The sequence below is a fragment of the Carassius gibelio genome, chromosome A21, assembly GCF_023724105.1.
Source record: "Carassius gibelio isolate Cgi1373 ecotype wild population from Czech Republic chromosome A21, carGib1.2-hapl.c, whole genome shotgun sequence".
NCBI classification, from domain to species: domain Eukaryota; kingdom Metazoa; phylum Chordata; class Actinopteri; order Cypriniformes; family Cyprinidae; genus Carassius; species Carassius gibelio.
This window is the reverse complement of record NC_068391.1, coordinates 7,842,452-7,854,691: the sequence shown is the minus strand read 5'-3', so window position 1 is coordinate 7,854,691 and position 12,240 is coordinate 7,842,452. Positions and strand designations below refer to the sequence as shown.

Genomic DNA, 12,240 nt, shown 5'->3' with positions numbered 1-12,240 from the left:
AGTTGGTAATTTTATAAAATAAAAAAACATATTTTATATTTCATTTCCACCTAAGAATGTTATTAGATGCAATACATAATATGAGATGTGATGGAAATGACATTAGTTGAAGAAATACTGTCATGCGAGAGAGGTGCGCACAACCCATCCTTAACCAGTCCGGTTGTAATATGTTCTATCTGAGGTTTCGCGGGAAATGGAAGACGGCTGTTCTGCAGGCCCCCCTGCCGGGACAATTCCAGAGTTCTGCTGTCTTGGCTTCTTCTCCCCCGCTTCTATCACATGGAGCAAATTTGTATCACAATGACATTGTACCATGATGTCATCATCATTTCAGTTCCATTTTATGTGAAGCATCTGTTGGCACCATCCTTCGCCAACAGATTTTGTAGGGTTTCGCTTTTGTAACTACAGATGTAGAGCTGCTTTGGAACAAACGCAAAGACTGAACCTTTTGTTATCAGGATTCGAAACAGAAACATAATCATGTGCTTACTGAATTGGGTTACCAGGGTCATAAGAGCTTTGCGTGTGTGTGTGTTTTCAACTGTAGCTTCTTTGACCTTTTATAGAATTGTTTACTCTAAATATGATTACCAAAACATTTCTAAACATCTCAGCAGCATTTTTGTAAATATACAGTATATCTATAGTACAATCTCCAAAAATGAAACAATTTTAAGGTTTTCTAAGTTTACAAAGTTTGGAACTGAATTGCATGTCCTTACTTTTCCTGTTACAAATGTCATTGAAATAATGGAGCAGATGCAATCACATAACACCCACCCAAAATACTCCAGAAACCACTTAGCAATACCCTAGTGACCACATAGCAATGTCAACCAAACTGGCAGCAACCTAGATAGAATGCCCAGGAAGAGCTCAGAAATACCAAACAAAATACCCTAGAAACCATCCAGAATACACTGGCAACTGCTTAACAACCGCTTACAATACCTTAGTAACCACATTTGCTAAGTTAGTAATTTTTGCACAGGCCAACACCACTCACATTTTCTTAAGTCAAGAGTACCTCTGGCATGATTAATGAAGTGTCATTGTTTTCTTGTTCAGTAGCCACTGAGTACATCATCACACTGAGTACAGGAGCACCACAAGGATGTGTTTTGAGCCCGCTGCTTTATTCCCTCTACACCTATGACTGTGTGTCCTCTCACTTCTGCGGATGATACAGTGGTGATGGGCCTCATCTCCAACAACAATTTGGCTGCCTACCTTGATGAAGTAGAAAGTCTGACATCATGGTGCCAAACAAACGGTCTCTTTCTGAATGTCAGAAAAACCAAGAAGCTGGTCGTGGACTTCAGGAGGAGGCCGCAGCGCACCTACACCCCACTCATCATTAACGGGACCCCAGTGGAGAGAGTGAGCAGCTTCAAATATCTTGGTGCACACATCTCTGAGGACCTGAACTGGACTAATCACATTTAAGCTCAAGTTAAAAAAGCCAGATGACTGTAACATCTGAGACTTCTGAGAAAATCCAAGGTTTACCCTGGAATCCTGAAAACTTTCTATATCTGTAGAAAATATATTGACTCAGTGCATTTCAACCAGGATCGTACAGCCCTGCAAAGAGTAGTGCGCTCATCTGAGGGCATCTCCAGAACTGATCTCCCCTCTCTGCAAGACATCCACACCAGGAGATGTAAATCTAAGGCTGTTAAGATCTTCAAAAAATCCACATAACCTGGAAATCCACTGTTTAATCTGCTACTGTCAGGCGGACACTTCCGCAGTCTGATGGCAAAAACAGAGAGGCTTAGGAGGAGCTTCTTCCCTCACGCTATCAGACTACTAAACATGGACATTTATACAATGCACTTTAGAGACTCTGGGAGTGTAGAGTTACCCACTAACTCTCTGCACACTGCACTTTTTTGAGATAAGCTAACTATGCAACTCATCCTCACTGCACGTTGTTTACATCTCTGCACATCATCTGTGTAGTTGTTTAATATAGTGTGTATTTCATTATTTGTATTTAAATTTCTCTGATTTTTGCACAGTGTAAAAAGAGTATGCCAGACCTACATTTCACAGCTTGTTGTATGTCATAGGCTATAAGTTGTACGTGACAAATAAAATCTTGAATCTTGCTGTATCAGACGTCATAAAGTGCTGTTGTTACACATGTACCACTTCTACGAGTATGTTAAACACGTCTATATTTCAAACTTTAAGAAGGACATTTGCCTTCAGGGTAAAGCAAGTGTGCACTGGTTTAAACCAGAAGCATGCACACACTGACCCCATCAACCCCCACAATATTTCTCTCATTAAATTAAAAAGCAGATTGTTTGTGTGTTGACACATTTCCTATAAATCAGAGAGACCTGTACAACTAAAAACATAAGGCTTCTAACGGTTGAGCAGGATAAAACCTGTCATTCTTCAAAATCATGACTGATCCTGATCAGTTTGAATCATGATATGATTAAAAGTCAAGAGAGTTAGACTTCCAGTTTATTCAAGCCCTGACAGTAATGTCCCTTAGGCTGATATCTGATCTTCATAAGACTGGAATGTTCAAATTGTTTGTCTCAGCGATGGTAAACAAACAATGAAAGATTGGACACTAATTTCATGTTTCTTTGTAAAACTATTAAGATGTAAATCAGATTTCATATATGTCAAACATCATTTGGGCCCTGACGAAAGTGCTTCAGCTGTGGTAGAAGAGTTCGTTTTTCCCTTGTACAAAGCCATACATACATCTGAAGTGCTGTAGATTTAAAGGTATAGTTCACCCCAAAATTTAAATTTGATGTTTACCTGCTTAACCCCAAGGCATCCAAGATGTAGGTGACTTTGTTTATCAAGTAGAACACAAATTATTATTTTTAGCTTCAGTCATTGCAGTCTCTCACTCAGCCGTACAATGCATGGCAAATGGTTACACAATCTATGAGAGTAAAATAAAACATGCACAGACAAATCCATATTAAACCCTGCAGCTCATGATGATAAACTGATGTGTAAAGACACAAAATGATTGGTCTGTGCAAGAAACTGAACAGTATTTATATGATTTTTTGACACTCCTGAGATTGTAGATAGAGTATCAATGGTCCATTTGAGAGATACTTGTAGGTTGGTGGTAATGCACTTATAAGTCTGCGATCTGCCATAATACAGGAAGAAGAATGCCTCACACACTTGCTACTATGAAGTGCATTCACAAGAGTTCTAACAGTTCAGACATTGTGTGAATCAGAGGTAAACAAAAACGACATAAATACTGTTCAGTTTCTTGCACAGACTGATCGTTTTGTGTCTTTACTCATCAGTTTATCGTCACGCGCCGCAGGGTTTAATTTGGATTTGTCTGTGCATGTTATTTTTACTCTCATAGACTCTGTTACCATTTGCCATGCATTGAACGACTGAGAGACTGCAACGACTGAAGCTAAAAATCATAATTTGTGTTGTACTGAAGAGACAAAGTCACCTACATCTTGGATGCCCTGGGGGTAAGAAGATAAACATCAAATTTTCATTTTTGGTTGAACTATCCATTTATTTAATAGGTCACAGGTGTGTTCAAAAGTTAGATTTCTGACACTTTCTGGGCAAATTCCATTTAAAGTGAACACCACTGTGCCCTACTCACTCCAAAGTGCACTTGACGTGAAGGGTGCAGGGAATTACTGCCTCACATGTATTGAATATGAATCTTATCTTGATGACGTAACAGCAGAAGCATACATAACAAAAAAAATCAGCTGTGAAGATATAACGAAATATAAAAATCACGCCAGTTACATTATTTTTCTCATTAAATCACATTTTAACTGTTGTTTGTTCCTCTAGCATATTTGGTAATATGTAAATGATATTTCGTGGTCAGCTTGTATCATATTCATATTCATATACTAGGTAACTACTCAGAATGATTACCTCAGGGTTTCACGATTTTTATTTGCTTGTTTACTGATAGAACTTTCAGTGAGCTGTTATTAACTGTGACTGATGAAGAAATGCTGTGTAATCCTTTTCATTGTGGTTTCCACTAAGTTACTTCCACTACATTACAATAGTGTTTCCTTCTTTCATCATGTAGTGTTACTGGAGTCCCAGGATGTCCTTTTAGCAAACAATAGTCTGTACATCAAATGTCAAGGGCGTTGGAACTCTACTGTATTTCCATTACTTTTTATAGAACCACCAAATGCATGTGCTCTGATAGATTAGCACAGGATTATGGGAATGCATAATCTATCACAGGCATCGGCTAATGAGGGCTTTCTAGGTTTTGATTGAACTCCTTCCAGTTTCTATACACATCAAAGACACATCATCTAACATTTATAAAGAATGCCTTGGAAACTGAAGCAAGAGTTTTTACTGTGCATGGCATATGTGGATCGGAGAACAAATTTTAGTCCCAGCAGATTAGCTAATGCACAGAACAGGACCGCAAATGAATGTTCAGGCATATGACTTCTGAAACAGATATAAAAAAAAAAAAATACAATTAAATTAAAATTGTGCATACAAGTATAAACCTATTTAAATTTATAGTTCACAGCTTTTAAGCAAGGAATTGCCAAGACTCAACGTGCAATATCTAAGTGCAGGGAAGAATAGTCATACAGAAACCGAGAACCATAGACATACAATTTGCCATTGTCTTTATTTTAAAAAAGCAAGTCAAGTTCATAGTTCGCATTAGCACCTTTAACGAAAAACACAATACTCAATCAAACGTTCTCAACATCCTGTTCTTACAACAAGATTACACAGATGTCTCTATAACTGGAGACCCGAGAAACGGCATTCTAATAAGACGTCCAAACAGTCCCTGTGAGCACTGTAAAGTCTGGCTGATGCCAGATAAGAGTTTAAAGGCCTGGTATTAAGAAAGTGTGTAATGCTGTGTGGGTTGAGGAGGTCAGAAGGCTGGAGGAATGTTATCTAGAGCTGTGTGGATCTGTGCATGGCTTCCAGCAACCCTGAGGCCCTTAATGAGACTGTGAGCTTATTGAGTGGCAGCATCAACAACGTCCTGTTTTTACCAAGCAGGGGCGGTGTTGGCAAGTCGTCGCATACGCCTGCGGAAAAAAAAGGAAGTATTACTCATGTATAATACTAATACATATTATTTGTAAATATTATGCATGGCAAGCAACTCGGAATAACATATAACGTACTCATTGCAAAAAATTAATTAAAAGAAAATATAGGATAAAAATATCTCAAATAAAATGGCGTCTAATTTGAGCATCTTTCTTACCTCGTGTTTCTGTCCTGATCTCTGATTTTCTTTTCCATCTCTGCATCTGTCAGGGTCTCCAGGAGAGGGCACCACTGATCGGCATCACCTGAGTTCCGGATGGCAATCTCCACAGTTGGTAATGGGTTCTCACTACAGGAAATGAGCCATATGGAGTCAGAAGTGGACAGCATAAATTAAACATTATGGAATCCCAATGATGCTTTACTGATGACCACTGAGGCATAGAGGTGATGAATGATCTTTGAAATATCTTTGAAATTTTTGTTAAGAAAAACTATTTCTATATTCATACAATTTACTTGTTCTAACTATCACACAAAAAAAAAGAGAAAAAAAAGCAATGCTGTGCACATGCAGGGATCAAACAGAACGGTCACATGACCACTGTCTGTTCTGCTATCACTACGTTCATGCTATTTCTATCATTTCTAAAAAATAAAATAAAAACCTGCATTATACATTCGCAACATGTCCACATACAGGGACAAGTGCTGCAAAGATATTAAAAAATAAGAAGAGATGAAAGTACTCAGCTTCCCAGGGAATGAAACGTGGGGGGGTAAGAGGGAGAGAAGATGAAGAAATTTTGAAGTATATTGACCTGAAATCAGACCTATTGGAACAGACAGTGGGAGAAGCAAACAATTAGAAGGTTATAGCAAAGCAAAAATAAGAAGCAATGAAGTTAATCACAAAGAATGAAACAAAAACTTGATCTTGTAACATTCTAACAGTTCTAACTGAACCACAAAGCAAATAACGTGCCATTTTCACCTATGATCTACTGACATTGTACTGGTTATCCCCCACAAATCCCGACCCTTAAAAGGCAAAAGTAGGGTTGCGAGCCATGCATGAGAAAAGCAACTGAATTACGAAACATTATGAAAAAAATAATGTGGTCTGTACTGCAGGGAGAATAATAACTGTATAGAGTTATTTTATAACCAACTGAGGAAGAAAGACACACATAAAACTACTTCAAGGCACAATAAATGCTTGAACGGTTGTCTGCTTGTTGTTGGATAAATAATTGAGATTATAAAGAACCAGTGTATGGGCCAGACCGCATTAAAGATGGCCTCAATTTAGTGGCATAAACAAGACATGCTGTGTGTATTTGTGTATATATGACCACATAATAAAGAGTAATGCAAATCCCACTGGATTCGACCTAAGAAGAACACATTAAATCATTCATTTAAATGGAATCAGGCCGCTGACATCTCTACAGACACAGGCTATAGATACAGGACAAACACAGCACAAACTAACATATATCAACATAAATATTACATGCAAGAATACATATGACACTGTTAAAAAAAATGAAAAAGTAGAAAGAAATCCATTTTCCTAAGTCTCAGAAACGCAGTAAAGTCATTTGCATGATTGAATATACATTAACCTAAATCTAAATCTGAAATCGATCATTATTGTCATTACTATTATTATTTTGTTATGGATTTTATCATAGTAGTTCCTAGCTTGACAGTGATTAGAAATCCATCCTCAATACATAACTCATAAGCATCTTTCTCACTGGTCAGAAAGTTTTTGCAGTAAGCGGAAAAAAAAAATCAGCCTTCACTCAAAGTACAGTAGTTGGATCACTGTAACAGAATTTATAGTTTCATATGGTTTTTCAGTCGGTTTACAATATACCTACTGATTATTGGGTAAATTCCAAGGCAATATTACAGGCTGGGGACATAATTCATTCTCTGGCATATGACAGTGAGGTGGTGATATCAATAAATACTAAAGAACAAATCATGTCTCAACAGTAAGCCACAGAGAGACAAACCACAGCGAGTCTTCCTTTACGCCCACTGTACTGTTTACAAATGAGTCTGGAGATCATGTCAGCAAGTATAAATCATGGCAAGCGGTGCTTTCGAAAACACAACTGTCCTAAAATGACTCTACAGGGAATCCAGTGTTTTCGGAGAGGATTGTGCATCAAAAACCAAGCAACCACTTCATTTATGGACTACCATATTAACATATAGCATCCTTAAACTAAAAGCCTAAGGCACATGGATTTTCTAGCAATAGTTTTGCCCTACAGCACACGCTGTGAACAAGAATAAACATCTTGTGCTTGTGTATACGAGAAAGCAAGCTGAACTTGAACTCAAACTGATGTTTGAGCATTAACCCACTGGCCATTATTGGAAATGCATGCATGTTGCCCACCTGAAGGCGTACGTCCTCTGATGCCAGCTGAGCTGTCCGCGGATGCTGTAGGCAATGGTGGTGACAAACTCTCCTCCAAGGCCCAGCTCAGAGCAGAGCTTCAATGCAAACGTTTCTGGCGAGTTCTCCTTCTCTGACATGTCCCATTCGAACTGGTCCACCAGAGAGATGTTCCCCACGTGAATGTTTAGCTGAAAGCACAATAAAAGTTGGCAACGGAATTAACCACATGCATTGTGATCAGTGTTTAATGCAACAAGACCATTTTACAGACAAACATTAATCAGGCCTTGACAGATGAACTAATTAAGCCCCAAATTATTAAAATTAACCTCTCTTTGTATTAGGATGGCATTGTAAAACATACCTTAATGATGACCCTCTGGTCCGTCTGCTCATCCAGAATGCTGTCGGTGGGATAGGACTCGATCTGCTGTCTAATGGCCGAGGCGATAGCAGGGACGAAGGCCAGAGGATTCAAATCCAGGTCATCACACAGGATCTCAGCAAACATCTCTGGCGTCATAAGTTTCTCTGGAGATGCAAAAGCAGACAGTGTTACACTTCTGTGCTTGCATGTATTTAGCACAAATTGATCTTTGCTTTTCTTATGCATTACTGTTGAAAAGCAATGCAAAACAAAAGTAAAGCAACAAATGTTCGATTTTTTTTCACCTTACCATTCATGTTCCAGGTGAAGGCATCTCTGAGCTTTTGCCCATCAATCTCCATGTCCAGGCGGATAGGCACCAGGACCTCTGCCTGAGAAGCGTTTTCGTGGATGACTGCGGGGTCGTGGTCATCGAAACTATGCATTGATGAGAAGCAGAGACCCATAAACATACTCTATCGTTTAATAAGCACCATGTGCTCAACATGTGCTGTTAAACTCCACGTTCTGAACAACAGCCTACATTTTTCCTTCATGTCCTGCCCTTTGCTGTCACAACAAATGCCCCAATATTTAACAACCTACATATGTGATTAAGTGAAGGATTAAAAACGCTGGTCTTGTAATTACAGCAGAATAGATTTGTTTTGAACACACTGGAGCAATGCTTGAAACCAACAGCTGGCTGGCTGCATTCAAGTCTGAAGTGTCTCACTAAAGCCAATCACTGACATTTACCAAAGCCTTCAGAAGGGAGTGCTGACAGTATTACAGGGAGCAGTACATATACTGTAGCTAAATATCCTAGGAGGAAGTCCGCTTGGCATAAGATGATGTAGGGTAATTGAGGACCTAAAACCACAAATCCATCTGGCTAACTTTTATTTTTCAGGAAAATGGGGACTTTTGAGTGTTTGGACCATCAACAGGTTATCTTCTCATGTGGAAGGTCAGCATGTCCAAAGAAAACAAGAGTATTTGCTTTTCATAACTTAACCGGAAAAGATTTGGTCAGCGATAAACAACATACTTGGAAAAAAAAAACCTCTTAGCAAAATCAAGCCAGTGTTTTGGTCTATTGCTTCAGCTGCTGACCCAAAGCAACCCAGTAATGGGAAGTACGTAGCGGAAATGTGATTTTGTTCCTTAGAAAACATCCTCTGGTTAGATATTGCCCTGATAGCAATCAACCATAGTAATCAACCGTGGCTTATGATGAGCTTTGTAAAAATCAACACGTTTCAGAAAGGCGGGGCATAGTGGAGCAACAAAATGTACAGTATGTGGAAAATAATGTGTTTTTTAAACTACAAACCGCATAAACACATTGCATTACACCAAATAATGTTATTTTTAGCCACGTCATATGTCCCCTTTACATTCAGTCATATACCCTTCAATATATTTTTAATAAAATTATTACAGTCATGCCAGAGTCTAATTTCCAGCAGCCATTATTCCAGTCTTCAATGTCCAAGATTCTTCAGAAATCATTCTAATCTGCTGATTTGGTGCTCAAGAAACATTTCTTATTATTGTCAATGTTGAAAACAGTTGTGTGGTTTAATATTAATATACAGCTACAACTTGAATTTATTGACATATTTTGATCAATTTAATGTGGCCTTGCTGAATACTCTCAACTTTTGAATGGTAGTTTTTGTTTTTAAAGCTAATAGCAATGGATGAAAATCCAGAAAACAGAAGGGAGAACTTGTCAAACACTCATTAAACATCTCACCATAATGGAAAGGTCCTTTTCTTGTCACGTCCCATTCTGTTTCTGTTGATAGTGGTGGAGCAAGGCACTGCGTCCAGGTGGTGGGAGCTGTTGGGCAGGGTGGGCACCCACTGACTGCTCCTCTTAGCTTTTTGCTCCCTAAGTCCAGACACAGAGTCACAACAACATAAACTCCAAAAGAACAAATACTAGCAAAAAAAAAAAAGAAAAAAAAAAAAAAGAACTAGAAGAATATTGTCCTTGAATTAAATGAAAAAAAAAAAACCTTTAAAATTAAGAAATTATCTTTATATAAATAATTTATATAGAATACATCACTCAAAAATGTATATTTAAAAATTGCCATTTTCCATTCACAAAACTGCCTGGAAGTGTCCATATATGTAATAATAAAAATATAAAAAAAACAAGTAATGCATTTATTATATATTTTTTCCTTCTTCCTTATTTTCCGTTTAGACCTGTTTGTCACATAAACGGAGACCCCCGGACTCCTTACCTGAGATATGCCGGAGGCTCTGTGCTAATGGACACAGCCTTGTACTTCTCATCATTCCCCTCGAAGATCTCCTCACATTCAGACGCCTTCAGCAGGGTCACACTGGTGGCTAAATTTGTGTAACCATGATCTAACACAAAAAGAACACTGCACAAACTGCTGTCCAGAAGCAGGACTATGACTATGAGGTAGGTGTCGCTTACGGGTGCTTTCTGGACTTAAGACCGTTTAAAGGGAAAGGAATCACTTACCATGTGATGATGCTACAATTTTCTTCCTCTCCTCCATGGATGCGAGACGTCTCCATAGTGACGGGTACCGCTTATACAGAGAGCCTCTGAACATACGCAGGTAGTTTCCAACCTAAAGAAGAAGATTAAGCCCCCCAAAAAACTTAAAGCAAGATAAAACATTTTCTTTCCTTTTTTGCTTCTTTTTAATGCACTGGACACTTTTGAGTCTTTGGGCTTTTTTGCTTCCATAACATATCTTTTAGTCAGACCAGTGGAAAGGAAACATTAAAAATACACATTCAAGTTTTTATTTTATTTGTGTATTAGAATCTATCTATATGCATCAATTTCTCAAAACGAGTTTTTTTTCTCCTGCATTAAGCAACACATCTTTACCTCAATAGCACTTTCATACAGTAAAATGTACAGTTTCATTCCTGTCTATATTCAGAAGGTTTCTACAGAGAGGTTTGTTCATTTATTATTTAACTGGTTTATGAGTTGTCGTTTTTTTTTTTCTAAAAACATGGGAAATTTGGTATTTTCTGATTTGTGGCATGATAAAAGGAGACAACAAAACCTCCCTTGTAAAAACTGTTAACTATAATGAGACAGCAAAATTAAACATGAAAAGTTCAGATTTCTGTTCTGGAAATGCATGCAAATGAGTGCATACTTAACCAGATTTAAATACCATTTCAGAAATCTTGTAACAAACAACAACAATAACTGTAATAATAATAGGCGTAATGTATTGTGATTATTTATGAATACTCATTAAGGATTAAAAGGAAGTGACCATGTATAATGTTTAAGTTAAAAGAGTTTTTTCCCCCCTTCTCTTTTACGTGTTGTTCCAAACTAGAATGAGTTTTTTTTTTTTTCTGGGAACACAAAAGATGTTAGGCATAATGTTCTCAGTCACCATTCACTTTCAATGTGAAACCAGAAGTAATGAAAGTGGATGGAGACTGTCAGACCTCAGCATTGTTAACATCTCCTTTTGTGCTCCAATGAAGAAGAAAAAGAAGAAGAAGAAACAAAAGGATCATCATAAAACAACACGAGAACGGGTAAATTATGAAAGAAGCGTGATTTTCTGTGTGAACTATCCAATTTACAATGTTTATGGTGCATTTAAATGACAAACTGCTATATGTATAATGTCGTCTACCAACTTGTTTGGCCCAAATAAAATTCGCAAAAAGAAAACAGAAAAACCGACTTCAAAGATTGGACAAGAGCTTCACTTTACACAGGAGCGAACGTGACTGCAAGCTCTATTGATTATTTTATCATTCATCTATTACGTCGATATGGAGATAACAGCATCTTGGCCACAACCAACAAAGCGAAGTCGAAGATAAGGTTTAAGTGTTAATATCAGGTGTAAACATACGCGTAATTCTCTGTTACACAGACGTACCTCGGAGCCTATCATGTAAAAATCCCCATCTTCTTCGAGTTGAAATTTTATTGGTTTTTGTCCGAATGTTTTACTCAACGCCATCTTTGCGAACAACACAATGAGCGAGTGAGCGACAGCGCGCAATCGCGCATGCGCCTGAAGGAAGCGGGCGAAGAGGGAGGGCTCGTGCACTGGGGCGCCGTGCTGCAGGCCTGCAGTAATGCCTTCGGCTGGAGGGCGTGGGCGTCTGAGTTGATATCTTACAATATGCGCAAGGAATCCCTTCAAAAAGCAGCTATATATAGTAATTGCAGTAATTGTAATTGTAGTAATAACTCTGAAAAATTTATACAAAAAATAAAAAATATTTTGATCCAAGATTTGCAGATGGGAAAAGTTTCTTATGGACAATATGAACTAGTTATAAACACGGAACAACTTTACTAAAACTTTACCTAAAATTAAATTGAAAGTAGAAAATAAAAACAAAAAAATAAATAAATTGAAAA

The 12,240-nt window shown here is 37.9% G+C and overlaps 1 protein-coding gene across 3 annotated transcripts; it reads right to left on the bottom strand.

The window, feature by feature from the left end:
* Window positions 1–4,627: 4,627 nt before the first annotated feature.
* On the bottom strand, window positions 4,628–11,920 carry LOC127942180 (SWI/SNF-related matrix-associated actin-dependent regulator of chromatin subfamily B member 1-A-like). 3 transcript variants are annotated; one of them, XM_052537818.1, is made up of 9 exons: window positions 11,750–11,917; window positions 10,342–10,453; window positions 10,091–10,220; window positions 9,592–9,729; window positions 8,140–8,267; window positions 7,827–7,993; window positions 7,460–7,650; window positions 5,258–5,389; window positions 4,628–5,075 (listed from the first exon to the last, which is right to left on the bottom strand). In XM_052537818.1, exons 1-9 carry the CDS (start codon window positions 11,831–11,833, stop codon window positions 5,036–5,038), a joined length of 1,122 nt encoding a protein of 373 aa, XP_052393778.1. In that variant the 5' UTR covers window positions 11,834–11,917; the 3' UTR covers window positions 4,628–5,035. The 3 variants fall into 3 exon arrangements, with proteins under 3 accessions (XP_052393778.1, XP_052393780.1, XP_052393779.1); XM_052537820.1 differs by having other exon boundaries at window positions 10,091–10,199; XM_052537819.1 differs by lacking the exons at window positions 4,628–5,075; window positions 5,258–5,389 and adding an exon at window positions 5,396–5,873 and having other exon boundaries at window positions 11,750–11,920.
* Window positions 11,921–12,240: the final 320 nt, after the last annotated feature.